Raw genomic sequence first — 22586 nt, 5'->3', positions numbered from 1 at the left:
TGTTTATAAGTTGCATTCATCTTTGCGTGAGGTTAGAGCAGAGTTTGAATTGTTTGTGCATCTTGTCAGTTGTCTAGTGCTTAAAAAATGTTTTTAATTTCTTACATTAGATACATTCAGACTTTTAAAATTATATGTCGGTAATTTTCCTTCTTATAAACATTTTGTTACAGTACAACTTCTAACCATGCTTTTTTTATTAGCCATTTCAGTTGTGTCCCAGAGTTATGTGATTATAAATTTAATCTTAATGTGTTTCTTTCTAAATTATTTCTCACTTTTTTCTAACAGCACTATTGTACAGAAACAGTGTTGATAAAGCTCAGAAAATGAATGGTGGGAAGACACAAACCCTGAAGTATCTGTATGATCAGGCACCACCAAAGGGGAAAGCTTCAGTCTGTTGAGTAGTCATGAGCAGGAAGTTCTTAATTAGTTCAGTGTGGATGTGGTGATGCATTAAAGTGGAGACTCCGATGAGAGGTTTTAGGATCCTACTGTGAAATATGCTACTTTGTTTCTAGGCTGTTTCAGTTTTAATTTAGACGAGGTGATGTAGTGGGGGGAATTAATCTGAAGGGAATTATGACCAGTTTGTCAGGTCTTCATTTCATAAAGACTAAATGGTACTGCAGCAGATGATGTGACCCTGGGTAGGTTTCTAAGGCAGTGTCTATGTTAGCGAATAGTGTGGTACTGGAGCTTTGGAAAGCAAAATGGCTGGTAGTGAGGATGCAACATTCTCATAGAACATGTCTGAGTGAAAGAGGACATTTTTGAAGAAGAAATGTTTTACAGTGAGGGTGGTGAAACCCTGTCCCAGGTTGCCCAGAGAGGTGGTCGATGCCCCATCCCTGGAGACATTCCAGACCAGGCTGGACGGGGCTCTGAGCAACCTGATCTAGTTGAAGATGTCCCCGCTCATTGCAGGGGGTTGGACTAGATGAGCTTTGAACGTCCCCAAGCTGTTCCGTGATCCAGCCTATGCACTGAATGCCTGAAAGGGCTGTGAGCGCTTCTGAAGTGTGTCTGCCATGTGTAGCTCAACTTAAAGAGAAACCAGCTCTTGCACTGTGGTACTCCTGTGTGATGCAGCTGCTACACAGTACGTGGGGACCATGGAGTTTGGTTTTAAAAGCATATTCGTGATCCAAATAATGTGGTGTACCTATTGCAACATTTTTGTACCCATGGCAACTTCTAGCAGTCAATGCATTTGGAGCTTGGCTTAGCAAATAGCTGCTTCTAAGTGTTGATAGACCTTTGACTACATTTTTTTCAACTAGATTTAAATGCATTTTTTTGCAATGGCTGCTTGTGTGGATCTGTCTATCAATTTCAAAAGCTGTTTAAATGATGATAAAATGCTTAGTTCTTAATCATTCTACATGGGTTCCATTTTTTGGCATTACTTCTCTGTTTTGTAACTTTCTCATGATTACAAATTTATTCAGATAAATTCACAGTTTTCCTTCTGTTACAGGGGCTTTGCATTATTTGTGATTTGACATGGTGGTCTGCTGAATATTTAAACATATTCTGTGTTGCAAAATATATTATGAATGTTACATTTTGCAATCCAGATAGGTTTCTTGACCTCTTCATCGGCCTAGATGAATAAATCAGATTTATGCATATAGACTTCTTTTTGGACAAGCTTTATTAAAAAAAACAAAACCACAACCTGCAAGCTGTAACTTGACTCACAAAAGCTCAGTGCACCAAATAAAACTTGCTCATTTCCATTTGCCCTCTTTAAAATTGTAAAACCAGAGGGGAAGCTCCATTATCTATCTGGATCTACATATAGACACTGATATTTGTCTTTAGATAAACTGCTAGAGCTGGTCACAAACATTTGCAGAAGCAGCAGCCTCTGGACTAAAACTGGCTGGCATCACATCCTGTGCAGGATTCTCCTCTTTATAGTCACCTGTTTCAGGTTCCTAATACTGCAGTCCTAGCAGGCTGCTGCAGAGGCTACATCAGATTTTGTTGAACAGGTGCTTGACATTACATTTTTATGTCATGATAACATTTTAAATAGATTTTCTAATAGTGAACATTACACTGTCTAGCAATCCTGAATGCAGGCTAAATGTGAAGGAAATCTTAGAATGAGGACGCCTCCTGAGGCAAAACCAGAACCCCCAATAAGCTTGAAGCTGACCTTTAGAAAATTCCCGTACAAAGATCTGCTTTTATTTATACTTGCATTTGCATTCACAATAAAAAGAAAGTTTTCTCTCCAATATTTAGTTGTTCTCAGCACTGAAAACATTAAGTCTGAAAAAAAAAAACCAAAACAAACACAACAAAGTTTCGAAGGCACTGCCCTTTGATATGTATCTGCTATTTGGCAAAATACTGAAGGCAAATCTATGTTTTGGTACAAACTTTCCCTGAGGGACGTTTTGCCAAATGAAATATGACAGCTGTCATTGTGCTTCCAGACTCAATTCCAACCTGAGCTGGTACAAATCCCAGAAGAGGCTGAATCCACTTATTCAGCATGGGTTAATTGAGTCTTCAGTTGAGTGCACTGTTAAGTCCATCCTGGAAGCTGTAGGCAGGCACTGCGTGGCTTATAAATGAGAATTTTAGGCTGAAGGGCAGTATCTAAGAAAGATCTTGCTGGTAAAGGCATAGATTACATCTAATGAAAGATATAAGAACATTGTGAATGTTCTTATCCTGTAAGAGAATAACAAGAGGTGATGGTAAGATGATGATGACTCCACACGCAGTTTCTCTGTATTGATGCATTTTTTGATAACTTTTTTACTCCCTGGGAGCGTAATCCTACCTATTTTGCAAGCCATGACCTTTGACTTGATTTTGAAGGTTCTTAAACCTCTACAGTTTGAATTTACACTATGCTACATTTCAGTTAGCCTGTAGAAATTGCAGAAAAAAACAAATCAATTCTTCAAGTAATAATTTCTGTTCTGCATTTGTTCAGATGATAAAGCTCGTACCAGCTTCTGAAGTTCATGTTTAAATCTAGTCTTACATGGTTAAACTGTGAAATTGAATTCTAAGGTGTTTAAAAGGTCCTCCAGGCACAAAAGCAGAGAAGAATTATAGGTAGCCAGGTGCCCACTGTCTACAAAGAGGCAATAGAGGTAGAGCTCGGGAGCATAAATGTGACAATGGAGTTCGGAGTTCTTCAGGTTTGATGCTGTTGCTCACATTTGGTGTGAAGTGGCTGTGAATGGTTGGTGGATCATAACAGATGACAAACTTGGGAGGCTTAATCATGTGGGTTAGCCTCCAAAATGAACTAGCCCATCTCCAACTACTGCTGCTGAGAAGTTGAAGCATCCTTGTCTCCCTAGGGAAAGGGAAAACACTTCAGCGCAAGGCTAAGCCACAGAAGAAGCGGGAAGAAAAGGACAGAAGAGGGAAAGGAAAGCAACAGGAAGATGAACTGAAAGATTCCTTGGCAGATGATGACAGTTCTTCAACCACAACTGAAACCTCCAACCCAGATACGGAACCACTTCTCAAAGAGGTACAGCACTGCTCCTAAAAGGAGGATCTTGTTTACTTGGTGGAATACGGTCCCCCCACCTCACCCCCAACCTTCATATACTATAATATATATCAAAGGAAGAATGTTAATTAAAAAACATCTTTCCCTATAAAATTTGCTTCTCTGAGTGTGAAGGTGCTTGAATCGTGTAGTCTCAGGACAAAGTACCTGAGTGACTGTGGCTTGAAGAAGACACCAGCTGTCAGCAGCACAGTGGTAATTTTCTCTCTGCAGGCTCCTAGCCTGTTCTGTTTGCAGAATAAAACACCAAAGTGTTGACATGAATGTTACTCAATAATTGAAGTGTATGCTAAAACCAGGCATTTTGTTGTTACAAAGGGTCAGTTCAGTGGTGGTAACTTGTCAGCAGGTAGTTAACTTCATTACCATTGTCATTACCCCTTCTAGTCATTTGGCTTACACCCTTCTAGGTAATAAACTAAAGCTCAGTAATTTGTTTAGTGGTCAGGTTGTCTTATGTTTTTTGTCCTAAACTAGGGAACCAAACAAAGCCAAGGTAATCACAAAGCGAGGAACACCAAGCCTAAATTTTGACGTCTTAGATTTGAACTTTGGAAAAGATAGGGATTCTAACAGGGCGGGGCAGGGAGGAGGGAAATAAATAAAAGAAGTCCATGTAGTATATTTGAAAAGTTATGGTTTAGTAAATTTGCATTTGAAAATCACCTTTGATTTTTCAGGATGGCTATTTGACAGTATACTTGTATTCAGGAAGTGTTAAAGCATGGTTAAAAAATAATAAGTTGAATGGTGAAGTTGCTAATACACTTCGCTCTGTTGAATGGTCTGTCTTAGAAGGCCCGGACTGTGTACAACGGATGTGGTACAGGTCTCATTACAGAGCTACCACCTTTTTAAGTAGGCTTGGAGGTGTTGAAGCACATTAATTTGCTCGATATTTCAATTTCTACTTCTCCAAATAGGCAAAAATAGATAATATATTTTACAGGTATACTCACTAAGTTGCAAAAAGATACCTTCTAGCTGCAAAAATGCACGTGTTTTCAAATAGCTTTCTTTCCTCAGCCCTATTTATACTATGTATGTTGTGATGCAAGAGGGACTTTACTTTTCATGAATATTAATATGCTATTACCATGTCTTTTATAGGAACCTGAAAAACAAAAGGGAAAAGTCACACCAGAAAAACCTGACAATGAAATAGTCCAAGTAAAACAGAAAACTAAAAAACTGCTAACAAGTATCAAGAAAGAAATCCCTGTAGATGTGAAAACCAGGTAAGCACAACAAAGGCTTTTTGGTAAGAGAGGGTATTTCACTGTTGTGGCTGCCAGTCTGGCTAACGCCAACAGCAGATAACTTAAAGCAGCTTCCTCTTCCTTCCTGATATCAGCGAATATCTGAAGCTTGTAAATAATAAATTATTTAATGGGCATATAGTGTGTAAATAAAAGGAGAACTAAATTCAGAGAAGAAAATCAGGTTAAGCAATGTTAAGCATACACAAAATAGGGTTAATGTTTCTACAGGAGCTTCTAATGGTGGCCCAGTAAGCCAGCATTAACATGCAGGCCTCTAGTTTCCCTTGGTAAAATCACAGCCATGCAATTTCCTTTTTCCTTTCATAGAGTAAGATCAGAATCTTGGGTGTATTATTAAAAGAGGCTGCTGCTGCCAGTCCCTTTCCCTTACTGGCAGGCATTTGACTGCAGATTATAGAAAGGGGAAAAATGAAGAACCTTAGTCATGCTATACCTAGTTCATTCCAAGTGCCACGGAAGTAAATTTTACCAAACTGAGGCATGTTATATTGGCTGTTTTCCCTGTTGCTGTAATTAATGCTATGTTAACTGAGATTAGTAACTAGTATAAATTAATTTCCTCCAAAATATTTCTGAAAACATTGCCTGGCAAAGCCTCCCCCCTATCGTGTTTACTCTTGCCATTATCTACTTTCCATTATCATCTAAATCACAAGTTCATTACATGTGACAGTATTCAAAGGCCACAGTATGAGAGCTGGTTTGGAATTCTTCTGCAGGAAATGGGTAAAATAGTTCCTTCCTAGAAAGACTTGAGAGAAAAAAGAACAATATATAGCCAAGTAAATTTGGTGGTAGGTTTAAGTAGTTTTATGTCATTGATTAAAAGATGATCATATCCATTCAGGACAATAGCATATTGGAAGGATGTGCTCTAACAAGAATGTGTGGGGGCAGAGTAGAAAAATGGCTGTTGCCATCTCTTCTTTGCCTCTGTATAATCAACAGATTTATAATCCTGGAGCTCCAGGATGAAAGCTACTCCTGGAAGGTGAGTGAGCCCTAATATATGTGTGGAGCAGTGTGGATAGAAAATGAGCCAGGGCTGGGAAGGGTGGAGTTGCCTATAGGATAAATACAAAACTCCGTTTATTAATAGCTTTGAAGATGAGCATAAGTTTCACGTAAGAAAGCCACAGAAGAGTCTTTTGTAAGACCATATTGCACATATATATATATATATATATATTTGTGTATATATATATATGGTCCTTTACAGCATTTCAGAAAGCTTAAAAATAAATGGATCTCTGTTTTCGTTTAGTTCCTTGGAATTGTCTTATACCCCCCCACTGGAAAACAAACAGCGCAAAACCTTTCCATCCAAGATATCTACACAGCACCTTTTGACGAATGGGGCTAAATCAAGAAACCTCCCCAAAACAAGAGGTAGAGTGCGGCTATTTTTTATAAATACCTCGGGACTTTTATTCAGTTGGCTGTAACACTGCTTGAGTGCTTAATTCTAAGTCTGGTGTGCAAAGAAAGCTGTTCGGTTTACTATCCATGGACTTGCTTTTCTTTTGTTGTGATAGGTCCAAGCAGTAAGTTAATGGAGAGCAGGCCATCAGTATTAGCAAAATTTCTCCCCAGTGGTTCTGGACAGGAGCTGGGAAACACCAGCAGCTCGGAAGGGGAAAAGGATTCTCCACCACCTGAGTGGGACTCTGTGCCTCTCCACAAAGCTGGCAGCTGTAAGTAATGGCTAGAGGATGCAGAATTGGTCTTCTGCAATCAATATCCGTAGGTAGGCGTGGTCTGTGTATAGATCTTTCTGTCTTTTTTCCCCTGCGTAGCTGTGCTCCTGTTTTCCACTGTAGTCCTCGTTGACAGCATCTGGTACAATTTGGGAGGCTTGAAAACTGCATGTGCAGAATGTGGGCCATTCTGCAGTTCTTTGGTATTCAACAGGATTTAGAAGCTGCTGGGGAACTTGAGAAAATGAGAATTGTCTCTTGAAAATGAAATGTATTTTCTACAGCAGATGAGGTTTTCCTTGGTCAAGTCTGCTGTAGCCAGAGCTGAAACTAATTATATGATTTGTCCTTGAGAGGAAACACTGAAAACACCTTAATGCAGTGGTTAGCATGGTACTCTATTAAAAGCTTTTTGGTGGTGTTTTAAGTTGTTTGTGTGGGGATTAAATCACCGTCCTCTTGGTTGCATGCAAGCATAAAGTCATCTCTCTTCACAGCGCTCACCTAGAAAGCTGCTTTCTTCTGTACAAATCAGTTTAGCTTCATGCTTTTATTGCACTACAATCTCTCTGAAAATAGGTAGAAAACCTGAGTGATAATAGATGAACATAGGGCAGGAGCTACTTCTTCAATCACTGGGAACAGCCTTTGTCATAATTCCTCAGTTTGAACAGAAAGCATAGCAAAGGTTAGAGAAGCCTTTGGTTTAAAGTAAATACTACAGGAAGGTGTTTTGTTTTCTCTTTATAGCTACAGACAACCTTTATAAACTCTCCCTGCAAACCCTGAACGCAGATGCTTTCCTGAAACAGCGACAGCCCTCACCGACACCTGCCTCTCCATCTCCTCCTCCTCCTGCATCTCTGGTTTTTGGGCCACGAGGAGGCACTTACAGCAGCATTGTGAACAGCAGCTGCAGCAAGTGAGTCCAGATCTGCACCTCCGGCTGGTTTCCCAAGCACAGAACACCTGGGGAACCCACGTGCTTCATGTGGTGCAGCTCCCGTTTCTCACACCCATTTCCTCTTCCCATGGAAACTGCTGCTTTGCAGATATTACTGCGCATATCTTATCATGCTATTTATATTTTTTCCAGGGTTTCTTATGCCTTGGTAGATTGGAAAAATGTGCAATTACATGAGCTGTTGAGCTGCTGTTAACATTTTCATGAATGCTAGCTTAATTTGCTGCTTTTTTTATCAAGCTGCTCAAGTCCAAAACCTTACTTTTTTTTTTTTTCTCCTTTAAGTGAAACGAAAAGCAAGCAGCCGAATGGCACCAAACACAAGCTGGCAAAGGCAGCTTCTCTTCCAGGCAGGAACGGTAACCCCACTTTTGCTGCTGTAGCTGCAGGTTATGACAAGAGCCCAGGTACTAAAACCAGTTCGGAGTTCTGACTATTTCCTAAATATTCTGTTGTTATTTTTTTTTACTCATTTTATATCTTCTATATTCTTGCAGGTGGCAGTAGTTTACCAAAGGTTTCTCCAAGCAAGACGGATGTTTCCAGCAATATCAATATTTCCCACATAGTTGTTGACAGCGATGGCTCTGACAGGTAATTTTTATCTTCTCTAAGCAAATACCTAGGCTCCTAGAAAGGAACATTGTAAACTCTTAATGGCATTTGGAAGGTAGTGACAGAATTCATTCTGGTTCCTTTTTAAACTGTTTTTTTGAAGTCTGGGCACACTATCTTTCACCTTGCAAAAAAATTCAGAACTTAGGAGTGACTGAAAGAGGAGGGTGTTCTGGATGTGATGGGAACTTCCCCTGCCTTATTCCCAGTAACTCAACCATCTTGTGTTCCCCAAGCATTCAAGCAAAGAGAAATCAGCCTGGGTCTTTCAATATTGAGGAGTGTAAACCAAGGCCACTTGAAATAGTTCACAGACAGAATTATCTTGCTGTACGGCAATGTCCTTCACTCCCAGTGTTAACACCGAGACCAGAACTGTCGCTGGGCTTTGCATTACGAGTAGGAGCACAACAGATCTGCACTCAGTCACATTCCCCCCAGGCACGCTGGCTTTTCTGACGTGTTTTGGCAGTGCATGTCTGTCTTGGTTGTAAAAAGCAGTGAGAGTCTGGTAACCTTTCTGGAACAGGAAAGAGACTTGAATTCAAGTTTCGATACACAAAGGAACTGCTTTTCTGAGCAAAGTTTGTGGGGCGGGTTTTGGTTTGTTTTTGTAAATGTTTATTACTGGTTCCAGGTAGCTCATCTGCAATTTCAAGAAGCTTGCCCACAAGCTTGAGTGTGAGCATTTGTATCCCTCCTGAGCTATTCTAAATCTTATCTTTTTCTCAAAAAATCCTGCACTGTGGCTTAGACCCTGTAAGTTTTCTGAAAAACTGATCAAAAGAGCTACTCTCAGGTTTGTGGTGGAGCTCAGGCTAGGGATTAAAGACCATTATGTCCATAGCAGTGTGTTCCTCCAAGGTAGGTGTATACACAGGAAAACGGTATTTCACTGAAGTCTTTTGTTTAAACAAAAATAAGCTGATATCCTAAATCTTGGTCATGATTAAGTATATATAAAGATAGATAGATAGATATGTAGATATGTAGATGTATATATATATAGATATATATCTATAGTTAAATGCATACCAACCCTCATCCATTTGTACATGTACATTTGTATGCAGACCACAAGTGAATATTGTTGATAGTACTGTATTAATGAGTTGTGTATTGCTTTCCCGTTATTCCATAATCTTTAGTTCAGGTTTGTGGAGCCCTATCAGCAATCCCAGCAGTCCCGACTTCACCCCTCTCAACTCATTCTCTGCATTTGGACATTCTTTTAACTTAACTGGAGGTGAGTTTTTGGCTTTGAGGATTTTCTGTATTCAAATACAGGTAAAGAAATGGCACATCTCCATTCCACTGTTCTAAGTACAGTGTTCCCATCGCTGTCCCCAAAAAGGATGACTACTTAGGAAAGTATGTTAAAAATGTGACTTTGTGTATTCTGTGTTTCAGCCCAGAGAGAGTAAGTGGAAACTCTTTACAGTGTTTGGGCTGGAAATAATTGGGTTTGAAGTTTTTTCAGTTTCAGAAAAATTTCTTGATATGTGGTCTACTATTTTTTTTCCTTAGTCTTCCTCCCCTCCACTCTTCCTCCTGAAGCTTTACTGTACATCTCAGAAATGTGCCATTGGGCCTGTGGTTTCTTGAGCACTTAATAGCTGCATAAAACCTTTGCTTTATGAATAAGGCAATGGCCTGTCCCTCATGTTACTTTCCTCTTGTGTTTTCCTCCAGTGTTTGTGTAGCTGCATGATGAACTGATGCATAGTAATCCTGTATTTAAATGTTTAGGTAAACTTTCTGTAACTTGGGCCTTGATGCAGGCAGGGCATGGATGCTCTGCATACTTTCTGTAGATTTCTATACCCTATTTGGGGATGCATGATATTTTTTTAAATTGCCTGCAAGAGATAAGCAAAGCAAATCTTCCATATGGCATTTGCAAAATGGATTTTATGTCTACTGAAGAAATGCTGTCCACTGAAAAAATGGTATGTCTACTGAAACAATGCTGGGTGTGTGGCATCAACAGCAGCTATTGCTGTGGGTTTCTTTCATCTTCATCACCAACACTCTGAGGGCTGGCAGTAAGGTGCTGCAGGTAGTTGGACCATGCAAACTGCGAGCGCTGGTTGTGCCTTCTCCTCTGGCGGAGATGGGGTCTGGGCTGGATACAGCCGATGCTGCCTTGTGCACCGGGGTCACCAGGGCAGGGAGTGCTGCCAGGCAAACAAGTGCTGCAATTACAAGAGGCTCCTTCAGCCCAGTTCCTTATTCCATCTGCAGAGGTTCCTTGTTACGAGGAACTGCCGGGGCTCTCAGCCGTGCTGTGCTTCTGCCCGGTCTCCTGACTGTTTGCTTGTGGATAAATACCAGGAACCAAACATACCCCATACGTGGATAGTGAATAAGACACAGTGAGCTTAGAAATCTTTTCCTCACTATAACCATGATTTTAACTTTCTAGCCACTGTCTGATGCTGGGCATGTGAAATGAGATCTGTATTACTGCATGACCTTTCCTTGCACTGCAGCAGGACCTGCTAGAAAAAATACGGGAAATAAACTGTGAAAAGTATTAGTCTGCTGTGGTTCTTGGAAGAAGATGAAGAGTAGTATACTCAGTTTTATTTCATTTTCTTTTTAGAGGTTTTTAGCAAACTTGGTTTAGCTCGATCTGCATATGGGCAGGATGTTCAGAGAAACTGGAGTGAATTCAGTAACGTTCCATCATCCATCTGGGATCCTTCAGCTACAGATTCTGCACCCTCCTGGCCAACAAGCTCGAGTTCCCCGACTCACACAACTGCAGTAAGTATTCAGTACAAATACAGCATTTTTTTACTATTCCAAACCCTTTCTGTATCTGCCATCTAATTTCATGTAGAGGATTTTTAAATTTGGATTAAAAAAAATCGACTGAGGAATAAAGGAAAAGGCAAGTTATATGTATTCATCATTCTGTGTACTTGACACAGCTGTTGGACAATGAGTGATTTGTCTGCTCACTTGTGGATGACAAATCCATGTAGATTGTTTCACATGAAAATATTTCTCACAAGAGCACCTTGCAGCACTTAGAAAAGTGTGCTCCATTCCCACGTGCTTCAGGATTGTGGAAAGCACCATTCTGCTCCTGTGCTATGGCTGGACGCTGCCTCTGTTGCTTCCAGTTTGGACAGTTTCAAAGTAGCCAATAGGATAACTTTCAGACTTTGATTCTGCTTCCTGAATCCAGTGTTGCACCTACTTGTAAATTAACAAAAGGTCAAGAATAACTTATCTAAATGACCTCAAATGTATTCTTTTCAGTTTAGAAAAAAACACTAAAGGCCTGAGCATAAGGTGAAGTCTTTAAACTGACTCCTAATTTTGATGGAGAACTTGAGCATAGACAAAGAGGAAGAAAAAAAAGCTTTTACACATTGTAGCAGTGCTCTCTCATCCTTGTGCTTCTCTATCTGTCAGAATAAAACTCACACCACAACAGCTGTCTTCAGTGCCAGCTGAAATCATTCTTCATCTTGTCTTCCGAAAATGTTTTTGTAGTGAGTAAGAGGCACTGTTTACTTCACCTGGTAGCAATTCAGATGGAACAGAGGAAGGTGGGGGCAGGGGAAGCTGAAGAAGGTCATGCAGCTTCTTAGAGACACACTCACCAATCCTGCCCTTCTCATGTGGTTACAACCATAGCTGTAACCTCACTAGAACTATATAAGGAGAGATTTTTGCTTTTTAGTCACATGGAGGGCATATGTCTCAGCATTTGATAGGAGGAGGAATTGAAGACAACCTGAACAATCTCTCTAGCCCCTAACCTGTTGCGCAGCTACTTCTGAAAAATACTTGGAAAGTGTGCTTTAGGGTGCACTTTAGGAAGCATCGAGACAGAAACCAGATAAATGGTAGAGAAGAATTGTCAGTCTTTCTCTTCAAATACTTCAATTTTGGGGAAGAAGGAGGAAGAAAAAAAGGGGGGGGAGGGATGCATTTCAGGAGCTTATTCAATCAGAAGATCACTTAACAAACAAACAGCAGCAAACAGACTGAAGTAGTCTAAGATGTTTTTAGCAAGAGTGATTTCCCCCCCTGCCCCCAAGTGCTCATGGTGAGCCAGAGCAGGAAGACTTGGCTGTACTGCCACTGAACTTCCTTGCTCCAAGTGCTAGATAAGACTGCAGGTAGCAGGCCAGGGCCCTGGCACAAGAGCCACAGCTGTTCTTACAAAGAGCACTTGCACAGTGGCTTCTGTGTTATCCTTTTTTCTAGGAGGGTTTCTGGGGAGTTGATTTTGATCATTTTCCGTCCTTATTCCTCTTGCTTTCCCATTTTATGCATAACTCTGCTTCTGTATATATAGCATTTGACTTCTGGATCCCATCTCCCCTCAGGCCTTGCTGCATTGCTGGTACTTCTTCCCAGATTTCTTTCTAAAAGTGCAGTCCCTTATTCCTCTTTCCTCCATTTCCCTGTGTGTGGTTCTGTCTGGCTGCCACTTTGTACATCCTGCTGCCAGCCTAGCAGTCTAGTCTTGGGTACTTTCCTCTGCTCTTCCTTTCCTGGTTGCTTCAACTTTATGAGCAATTGCCTGTCTGTCGGGCTTTCCCAAATGCTTTTGGGACATATAGGAATAGTTTTTGGCTCTTGCGCACAGGAGAAAATAGAGTAGACTTCGAATGTGTCAGGGTTGGTGTCTGAGCAGCAGAACGAGTGTTTCCTGCTGTAAGCTTAGTCGTCTAATGCCTGTAGAGCTTAAATATAACCTTTTAGTTATGTAGCAGTAATAAACTGTGACCCTAGTTTAGCTCAACTTCTCAGTGACATTGGAGAGCCCTCATGATGTTGGCCCAGTTAACCCCTGCGTCTGCTCAGAGCTCCTGTCCAACCCTTGGTAATTCTAAGAGGACCTGTGGTAATGTGTTAGTGTCCAACCAGTTTCAGGTATGATTACAGTGAGCTGATCTTCATTGCCAAGGAGAAAATAAAAAACGGAAATGAAGACATTTGCAGAGTTTACCTTGTTTACTTTTCTAAAGGGATTTTTATTTTCATCTGCCCTATCTCTACCCAGTAAATCCAAACATAAGGATGGTTGTACCTTACAGCACTTACTCAACAAGTCCACTGCCTTTTGGATGTATCAAGTTTACTGTATATTTGCAAATTGAATTTACAGCATATGTACACTAAATGTATTGGCACTGAGGTATGTAGTGCGTTAAGCCTACATGTAGCAGGTTCTGTGCTAATATTAGCATGAAAGTTATGCTTAACCTTTCTCATCTCCATCTCTGGCTGCTTCCGGGTGTCACTTTCCACCACACCACGGGTTAGATTCCTCTGCTGGTTGCTTGCTACTGTTTGGGCTTTAATAAAACAGTTGGCAAAACCTGGCCCTTGTTCATTTCTGCATGTGTTCTCTAGGCTTGCTGTACCTGTTTTGTGCATCCCAAATGCAGTTGTGACATGTTGCAGCACACCTGCATTTGCACCATGACCATTTGTCAGAGACTTCCAGATGTCTTGAGCCAAGACAGACTTACTGGAGCTCCATGACAAATGGCCAGTTCCCCAGTCTCCTCTCCCTTCATCTGGAGCCATTTTGGATGGGGGAAAAAGTATACACTGGGAATATGGGGAGGTACAGTGTGGCTGAACACAGGTGGGTTCACCCAAAATGTGCAATTTGTAACAGATATGTCTGAGTACAAGGAGAAAAGTTTGCAAACAGCCAAAAAAGGATCAAGGAATAGACTTTGCTGTGACCTTCCATTACAACTTCAATTTTGTAATTTTTTGTGAGATTTGAACCATGTTCATCTACCTCATTCTAACTAGTTCAGTTAAGCTTGAACTGCTACTTACTGGGCTTTGTCTTCACTGCAGTCAATCCTTGGCAACCCAAGTGGCTTATGGTCCACCACTCCATTCAGCAGTTCCATTTGGTCGAGCAACCTCAGCAGTGGCCTTCCCTTCACCACTCCAACAAACGCGTTGTCAGGCATTGATCTCATGGGTAGTGAAAACTCCACCACCGCTCCGCCCCCACCTGCTGCTGCTGTTGCCAATCCTGCCGAAGACATGGGACAGACCTACGATCCTTGGAGAATTTGGAGCCCAACAATTGGAAGAAGAAGTTCAGATCCTTGGTCTAATTCACACTATCCTCATGAAAACTGAAGTTCAGCAAAAGGAAAGAACTCTTATTCAGGTCATGATACAATTCTGAATGCAAATTTTTGAAACATCATTTTCAGGCTGTTGCTGGTCATTGCTTCCCCCCCCTTTTTTCATCCCCCGCCACCAGTCATGCTTTCATCACTTGCTCCTTTTTGAAGTCTGCCCTGCAATATGGTAGTGTGAGATTGTGGATAAGCTTGAAAAAGTCTGGGTGTGGCCACAAATCCCAGCTACAGTTGAAGCCTGTAAATCTGAACAATTTCACTGGTTTCATATTTTACCATCTTCCATCTTTATTTAGGAAACAATTTGAACTATAAAACGGCCCTGGCATGCAATACTTTTATGAAAAGTACCAGTTTGGGTTTTTAAATTTTTTCCAGTATTATCCTCCAAGTTCTAATTTAAAATCAAAAGGCACTTTGTGCTAAAATACAGAGTATTTTTTTAAAATAAGGCTGTCTTTGTTAACACAGGTTCTAAGAATGTAAAAAAAAAAAATAAAAATCAACAAAAAAACCCAACAAAACCAACACAAAACCTTAAGAGCAAATGGCTGAATGTAAGAGCATTCTGTTGAGACTGTAATACACTTTCTGTGCTGTTTGTACATTTGTAAACCTGAATGCATTTTTAAGTTGAACTGAAATGCACACAGCCAACACTTGTGGAAGAAACAAGATACCTTGTGCATTTCTTACGGGATACAACTTTGGGTTGTACTTTAAAATAAATACTGCTTTTTTCAAGAGCTGTCTGCTGTAATTCTGTTCTCCTGGTCTTCTCTGCATTTGAGCATGCATGGGTCCACTTGGCAGTTAGTCTCCAGGCCAGAATTTACTGGACATGGGGCCTATATGAACAGAAACTTCACTGCAGATGAAACCTGGCTTCTCAGCAGTGTGGGTTTACATAGCAGTGGAGAATTAGAAATTACTTTCAGGATTACACAGTACCACCCACTTGAAAGCTGGATACCAAAATCCTGGAAATGTATCTACACTGCCCAAGGTTCCAGGTATCAGGCATAGTAGCAGATGCTGCTGTTTATGCTACACCCACCTTTGCAACACTGTTCTTGTATAGGTCTGAACAAGAATGTTACCATTTTTAGAAGTGATTTATCTGTGCCTTTAAAGTGGCTCTTTCCATTCATTAACAGTAAGGCAAGTCCCAGAGACTACATAGATCCATCTGAGCTAAAGCGAAATAAAGATGAACCTTTCAATTACAAGAAAGCATTAGCACTAGCACCATGAATTTACTTAGGACGTGGTGGCATTTCTTAAAATTTACAGCAGCAGATTTTTATCAGAACCCATCCTTTAAAAAAGAACTCTGTAGTTAAAACCTTTATGTTACAAAGAATATTGTATGCAACAAAATGTGAGGGTTAAGTAAATGTGATGACTTTTATGTAAACAAGATCTGTACAACTATCAGCTTGCTGTTTTCTTCCTGCCACCAGCAGAAGCTGAAGAAATAGATCTCTGAAATAGGAACTTGCTGAAACGCCTTCGTTCTTAAAATTTGGGTATTTCTAGAACCATGCAAGGTCATGAAATGTTCAACTTGGATTTGTATGCAATTTTCTTCTGAGTAACTTGGCAAACCAGTCTCTAAATGCAAAATGAAGAATAAGGAGTTAAGCTGCTGACTTGCCAGGGCCTGTTTCTCTGTAAATAGAACTTGGGAAGATAACTAGCAGGAACTTCAAGGTGAAAGAAGCTGCTTAAAGTGATGTACCACCTCTTTTTCCCCAGCAACTATTTATATTAGAATTGATTCCTTGGAGGAGAGAAGCAGAAATGGATTCTGAGATACTGTGGTTTAGGCATTTGTAATGACAGGAAACAATTTCTGCTGTAAAAACATTTCCCTTTGAACAGGTTAAGGCAGCACACAAATATTTAGACCTTTTTTTTTTCCAAAAAAAAAAAAAAAAAGCTATTATCTTGTGTTAATGCAAATAACCTCTGCTGCCTTTAGAATATTCTCTGTTCTTGCTTTTGAAGAGTTTCCTCTTGAGCATCAACTAAATATTACTTAAATTCCACAGGTGAAACAACCTGAACTATGGAGATCCATTTGGCACAGTTTTCAGTTTCCTAAGAGAGTAGGAAGCATGTCCTTCCCCCCCCACATTTATAAGGAAAATGTCCTAGGCCTAAAGAATTCCTGCTTGTGAGTGTCCTATCTTCCTTCCCTTTAGTCAAAGGTTATTTTGGAGAACTATTTCATGCTGTTCTGCCTAGTTAAAGAAAGCAAAAGAGCTGCCTTGAAAAGAAGTCCTAACTGTAATTTACAGAATTGAGTTGAAATAAAATCTGGACACGAGCTGCTTATTTCTAAAGAAACTTCTGTGCATGGTAGTATGCATACACCACAGGTTTTGCTGCCTTCTCCCTGGGGCTTCTCCTTGCCAGCTTTTACGGTGTGATCATTCTTTACATGTATTGAAAACTCTTCCAAAATTGTTGAAAAGGAGAGCGGGAAAGCAGTATGGGGATGATGAACCAGAAGCATCCACAGACATCACAGCATAAAAGCAAGGACAGACCTCTTATGCTGAGGTGAAAATAAAAGAAAACAAGGTTTTTTGCCAAAGCCCATGTAAAGTCTTATATAAAAACCTAGATGAGATGGAAAATGTTGCAGCCAGCTAGAAGGACAACTTAAATATCACAGGGAGAAGTAAGGTCAGAAGCTTGGAAGCAAGGGTGGACTATGTTTTCAAAAGCAGAATGAACAAGACTGAAGCTCAGACCATGAAGGAAGTTCTCTCTCAAGTGAAAACACCAGAGGAAAAAAACAGGATAAAGTGCTTGGAAGATGGGCTGTCCTGGAAACCAGGCAGCTCACAGCACCTCTGATAATTTAAAACGTTTCTTCAAAGTAGCATCAGGGCCAAACTACCATGAGTCAGCTCTGCTCTTCCAGACCTGGAAGCTACTGGGAATACGAAGTTCCCAGCAAGGAAGAGAAACAATTACTGTTAATTTAATAATTATTTTGGTACTCCGAAAGGGCAGTTCTATTCTGCCAGTTCTAACAAATAAATCGACTTTAAAAACCTGAAAAGTTTCTGGCCTGTTTTTAAATTCTAAAAGCCTGAAGTAGGTAAGTATGGCCTTAACATGTGAGACCAAGTTAATTAGCACAAGCTCTATTTAAAAAAGCTCTTGAAAGGCATTAGAGATTTTGTTAAAGACTGTATCAGAACAGGATAGAAAATTCCAGTCAGAGGCCAGTTAGTGTTTGTTTCACAGATGCAGACACTTGGAATGAACCAACATACCGATGAATAGGGCTGGGCCCAGCCCTAGCCAGAGCTCTGTCAACAGCAGTACGTACTGTAGCTTGGCCGCAGCCCTGCAAGAGAAATACCAAACTCTAGGACAATGTAGATTGCAGACTGTGAGTAAACAGCAGATTCTCAGCACTGGAGCATCGTGCTCAGCTCATATGGAAGTTGTCCACTGCACACCAGCTGACCATGAACTGTCTGCCCAGCCCAATGAGGGGTAAAATTCAGCTTGAACCAATGTTTTACCTTCATGGGGTAAGAAGCTACCTTTCACTGAAATTATTCTACATGGAGTGCTGTTTTACACTAAATACAGTTTTGCCTGTGCCTTCTCTGTTCTCCCAACTTGTAATTATGAGCAAGTTTTCTGAGCTTCAGTGTTTCAGCCTCATGAAGCAGTGACAGCTTCAGCTCATGGTGAGTCAGTTTGTTAGAAGAGAGCCACATGCTGGCACTGGAAATAACCCAGCTTCTCCTATATGGTTGCTGCAACTGGAAGAGCGCAGTGTCACCTCATTTTAAACAGGTTCTGCTTCAAAACGGAGTCTTTTGCCCAGTGCTTTTCATCTAAACCCAGTAAAGGATGGACTTTATGTTCAGTTACACAAATACTCAAGCAGTCTTCAGGATGACTGGACCAGCACACTCTTCAGCAGTCCTCTGAACACAACTGCTAACCATACTTAGTACTACTAGTTTGCTACTTAGATGCTGTGTGATCCAGGAGCAAGTGGAGCATGTATTTTTTTTATTCTATATATAGCAAAGAAGAAATCAAACCAGAAAGTAAAGCCACAAGCATCTGCAGGAGTCAGAGAAAATGTAATGAAGCACTAGCCTAAACTCAGAGGGACTAATAAAAATTGAGTCTTAAGAAGCAATGAAAACCCTACTATATATGACAACTGAGTAAAACAGTATAAAAGTAGCTGCTCCAATCCAAGAGTAGTGCAGAAGGCAGAAGGAAAAGTCAAGATAGATTTGATAGCCACTTCCTAAGGGAACCTCCTTGAAGTGTTTTGTCAAGTTAGGATCACCAAATAGTGGTCCTTCAGGAAAGACCCTGTAGCTGTGACCTGACTTCAATACTCTATCTGCCTACTGTGAAGCAAATGTTCTGCATCAGTGTCATTAACACTGGCTAATATGGGCTCTTCAGGGGGGTTATACTCAGACTCTCCAGAAGTTTTACAAGATAAGACTCAAGTAGCACTTGAGTGGCAGCGAGAAGTGAGTGGGATGTTCTAGCACTGCAATAATGGGATTCACATGGGCTGTATGCCAGCGGGTACTTACAGGTGGTGAAGCAAACAGACTGCCCTAAAGCCTGAGCTGGACTCTCTTGCAAACAGTGAGAAATCACATTTCAATTACTTGCCCTTGCCCTAAACGAGATAGGGGATCTGGAGTCTGGCATCCTACAAGACACTAAAGGTATGGGCTGGGGAGGGCATGAGGGGAGAGATACCTCTAGGAAGGAGGTACAGGGTATACATTTTATAATTCTGGGGCTAAGAAATTCCCAAGGAAAAAAGAAAAAGAAAATAAAAATAATAAAAAATAAAATAAAAATATATATATATATATGTATATATATATATATGTATGTATATATTCTGGAAAGTTTCCTGGGTGTTTTTTGGTATGAGTTCATGGCAGGATGAAGTCACTTGTGGTATTTTGGCCTAGTTACAAGGAATTTGCTGGGAAGCAAGTGTACTGGGAAAGCGAGCACCTGGAGCAGCTTCTGACTCACCCAGTATCACTCCCTGGCCCTGGAATTATTTTCAGAGAAGACAATACTCACAGGAGAGAGGAAATTAACCTGATTTATGGCCATGTAGAGGACAACAGAAGGTAGGGAGGATGGCTTACTGCCTCTCAAGAAGGAAATACACAGAAGCTGGAATCAGACAAGATAATAAGATGCTTCTTCATGGGCTGTTTTTTGTTTTCTGGAAGGGGAAAGGACTTTTAGCCCCTTCAGCTTTGCATCACTCATCCTCCTGGTATAGTTTGTCCTTATCAGTCAAGTTAATTGCCAGCAAAATCCTGCCAACATTGAAGAGTTTGGCAATGAAGAATAAAGAAAGTCCCTAAAAACTATGCAACGTTCTATATTAAACGGGTATGACTCAGCTTAAGGCTCACAGGGAAATTCCTGTTGTGCTGGATAAACTAGAAATCTTTTTGGATAACAGTAATTTCAGGGAATATTCACTTAACGTCTTGTTCCAAACCAGCAACACAGAAGTTTCTTCCTGTGAGCTTCTGACTGCCAAACCTTGCTCACATCTGCCTGCCTGTCAAGTTCTGTTCTGTGGCTGGAGACTCAGCCTCAAATTCAAGGGAGGGATGGGGTGTAAAAATCAACAGAGCTGAAGAAAACATCAATAATGCTTTAATGATTCAGCTAGACTAAGCAAAGGCCATGGCAGAATGGAATATCTTCATACTTTGAAATACTGAGAAGAAAAAAAAAAAGCACATGGAATAGAACAGTTCAGCTGCATTTAGAAAGTTAGTGACAAATTCAGATTTCATGTATGTGTGAGGGAGGGAGGAAGGAAAGGAAGGATAAAAGAAGGTTCCTTTCTTTGAAGCAGCTGAACTCAACTGTCTAAAAAAATGCTCCAAAAGGGTAATTCATCCCAGCTCAAACAGAAAGCAAATGTCCATGCTACAAGGACACACAGAGTGCCTCACTGTTATGTAGAGATTTATTTCAGATGTGTATATGTGGGACCTGGGCAGTGCCTGTGAGTTGAATCTATGGTTCTGGGTACGTGAAATGAGAATGAGGTGCATTTTGTCCTGACTTATTGCCCTTGCATTGATCAACTGCATGCAAAAATCCATACAATGCAGTTATTAGAGCAATAAAAACTGAATATTGCTGAAATCGGCAGGTTCAGCACCAGACAGCTTTAGAAAATGGATGGTATAGGTGCCGGCTTTGTTTTTAAATGGAGCCTCCTTGTGAGAAGTCACTGATTTGGTCAATACAGCAATATAAACTCATGGGAAAAAAATCCTGGTAGGCTTTCAGGAATTCTGATTAAATCAGCACACTGGAAAACACTTCCCCTAACTCAATAAATTTGAGTTATGCCATTTCCTCTCTCTGCACAGTGAAGACTACAAGTCCCACTATTTAGATAAACAGCACACCTCTGTGGCTACAATGAGCATTCAGACCATCACAGCAGTGCCAGCTGGCCTTTAAATTTCCTCTGTGATTTTTTCCTGAAACCTTGCAAAAAAATCTCAGATACAGTAGTAGCATTCTGCTTGAATGAGTTGTACATCGAGAAAATTAACACTCCCCACTGTCTGTCTATACAGCTATCATTCCTTAACAGTAATGTGCCAGAAATCCTAAACCAAGAGGAAATAGAAAGTTCTTGCAGTTCAATGGGGAAAGTCCACAAATCTTCCATGATGAGAAAATCTCCCCAGGGAAGTGGTGGTTTCCCCAATATTGTGCACTTTCAAGATTCAGCTGGACAGGGTACTGAGCTATATGCTTTTGTGAAGAAAGTTTGGACCAGATGATCCTTGTGGTCCCTTCCAACCTGGAATTCTATGATTCTATGAAATTGGGGCACCCTATTAGTCACATCAGGCTTTCACTTCTCTTTAAGCATAGTATCACAACATGCCAGACATCCTATATTTTAATATTTCTTTCATTAAACTATCTGCAAATGAACCACTTTTCTTTCTTTCCCCCTTCTACATATTTTCAGTATGTTTTCTTCTGGATCTGTTCACCTTACAGATGTCCCCAATATTGAATCCTTTTAACCTGCAATGTTCTCTACACATTCACAACTCCCAGCTCCTCCAGTTCACACAGAACTTTTTTACAACTCGTTCCTACACACCCTACTTGAGGGATTGCATGCTGTTATTTGTATTTTTTGTTCAAATCTCCAACACATTGGTTTCTGCTCTCCTCCTAATCTTTCAGTCCACTTTATCCTCATGAAAGGCCTTTGCTGAGCTTTTTTCAGGCTCCGCATTCTCTCCCCTTTGAGTATTTCAGTTCTTATTGTTTGTTCTGTCCCACTAACTAGTTTCAATATCAAAGCCCTGCTGCAGCCCTGCTCTCTTCCAGGTTGTATTGGGTGCCTCGTTCAAGACTTATTGGAGAAGTTAGTGATCTTTGGCAGGTTGTGCCTACTGCTGGGTCTCCTACTTCAGGCCTGAGCAGCTGGTGCATTAGCAGGGGTAACTCCTGTGTGACCCCACATACGCAACACTGGAAGGGGATGAGCTAGAATGCCCTGTGCCTGCTGGTGCTGCGCTCTGGTGAACATCACGAAAGAGAGGACAGGGTGCTCCTACCTGTCAGGTGGAGACAGATGGGTTTGATCCTTATGCAAGACAAAAGGCACCATGGTGCAGGAGGGGACTGAACTTCAGATCTTCCATGGGAATCTATCTGGGGTCTCTCTGATGCTGCACGGAAGCATGGTTCCCAGCACCTGTCAGGAACTGAGATTTACTATCTATATTTCTTTTTTTATTCTACCTTATAAAGTGGCAATGTTATTACACTATGTGCCTTTCTCATTAAGATCCAAAAGAGCCCTGTGCCTCCCCCGTGCAGAACCCAGGTCACCATAGGTCACCTACATTTCAAGATTCATGAATAAATATTGATTAAAGAAAAGAGCAAATGTTTTAAAGCCAAACCTATCCCAGGTGTAAGTGCATTCAAAGCTTCTACCCTTCTAAGTCCCACTTTTCTACCCCATTTTAGCCCTGACTCCTAGCTTAGCTCTTCAACAACCAAACAACAGCATGAGCACAGTGCCCTGCATCTGTGAGACACTGAAGTGGCACTTGAACTTTAATACTGTGGATGGTCCTGCACCACCCCTGCATGCCCTCACAAGGTCCTTCTACATCTCTGCAAGAACAGACTTTGGGCTGCCACCTAATCTTTCAACAGATTAGTAGAGTAAGCAGTGAGACCAGAACAGCAGTTCACTTCTCTCAGTCTTTTGAAACTACCATG

The 22586-nt window shown here is 40.9% G+C and overlaps 1 protein-coding gene across 5 annotated transcripts in view; it reads left to right on the top strand.

Annotated features, from left to right (window-relative positions):
* Positions 1–15138, top strand: part of TMEM131 (transmembrane protein 131) — a 103522-nt gene extending 88384 nt beyond the window's left edge. For 4 of the 5 annotated variants that reach the window (XM_080342585.1, XM_080342584.1, XM_080342586.1 and 1 more), the window contains 10 exons: positions 3339–3514; positions 4667–4794; positions 6104–6228; positions 6375–6533; positions 7287–7458; positions 7786–7907; positions 7998–8094; positions 9264–9361; positions 10721–10884; positions 13960–15138. In XM_080342585.1, coding sequence (XP_080198711.1) covers positions 3339–3514; positions 4667–4794; positions 6104–6228; positions 6375–6533; positions 7287–7458; positions 7786–7907; positions 7998–8094; positions 9264–9361; positions 10721–10884; positions 13960–14253 — 1535 coding nt within the window. In that variant the 3' untranslated portion in view covers positions 14254–15138. Of the gene's footprint in view, positions 1–3338; positions 3515–4666; positions 4795–6103; positions 6229–6374; positions 6534–7286; positions 7459–7785; positions 7908–7997; positions 8095–9263; positions 9362–10720; positions 10885–13959 lie in introns of those variants that run through there. The other variant, XM_080342587.1, reaches the window with a different exon arrangement.
* The last annotated feature ends 7448 nt before the right edge of the window (positions 15139–22586 follow it).

The sequence above is a fragment of the Nesoenas mayeri genome (assembly GCF_963082525.1).
Source record: "Nesoenas mayeri genome assembly, chromosome: 1".
In the NCBI taxonomy this organism is placed as follows: domain Eukaryota; kingdom Metazoa; phylum Chordata; class Aves; order Columbiformes; family Columbidae; genus Nesoenas; species Nesoenas mayeri.
This window is presented reverse-complemented; position numbering and strand designations above follow the sequence as displayed.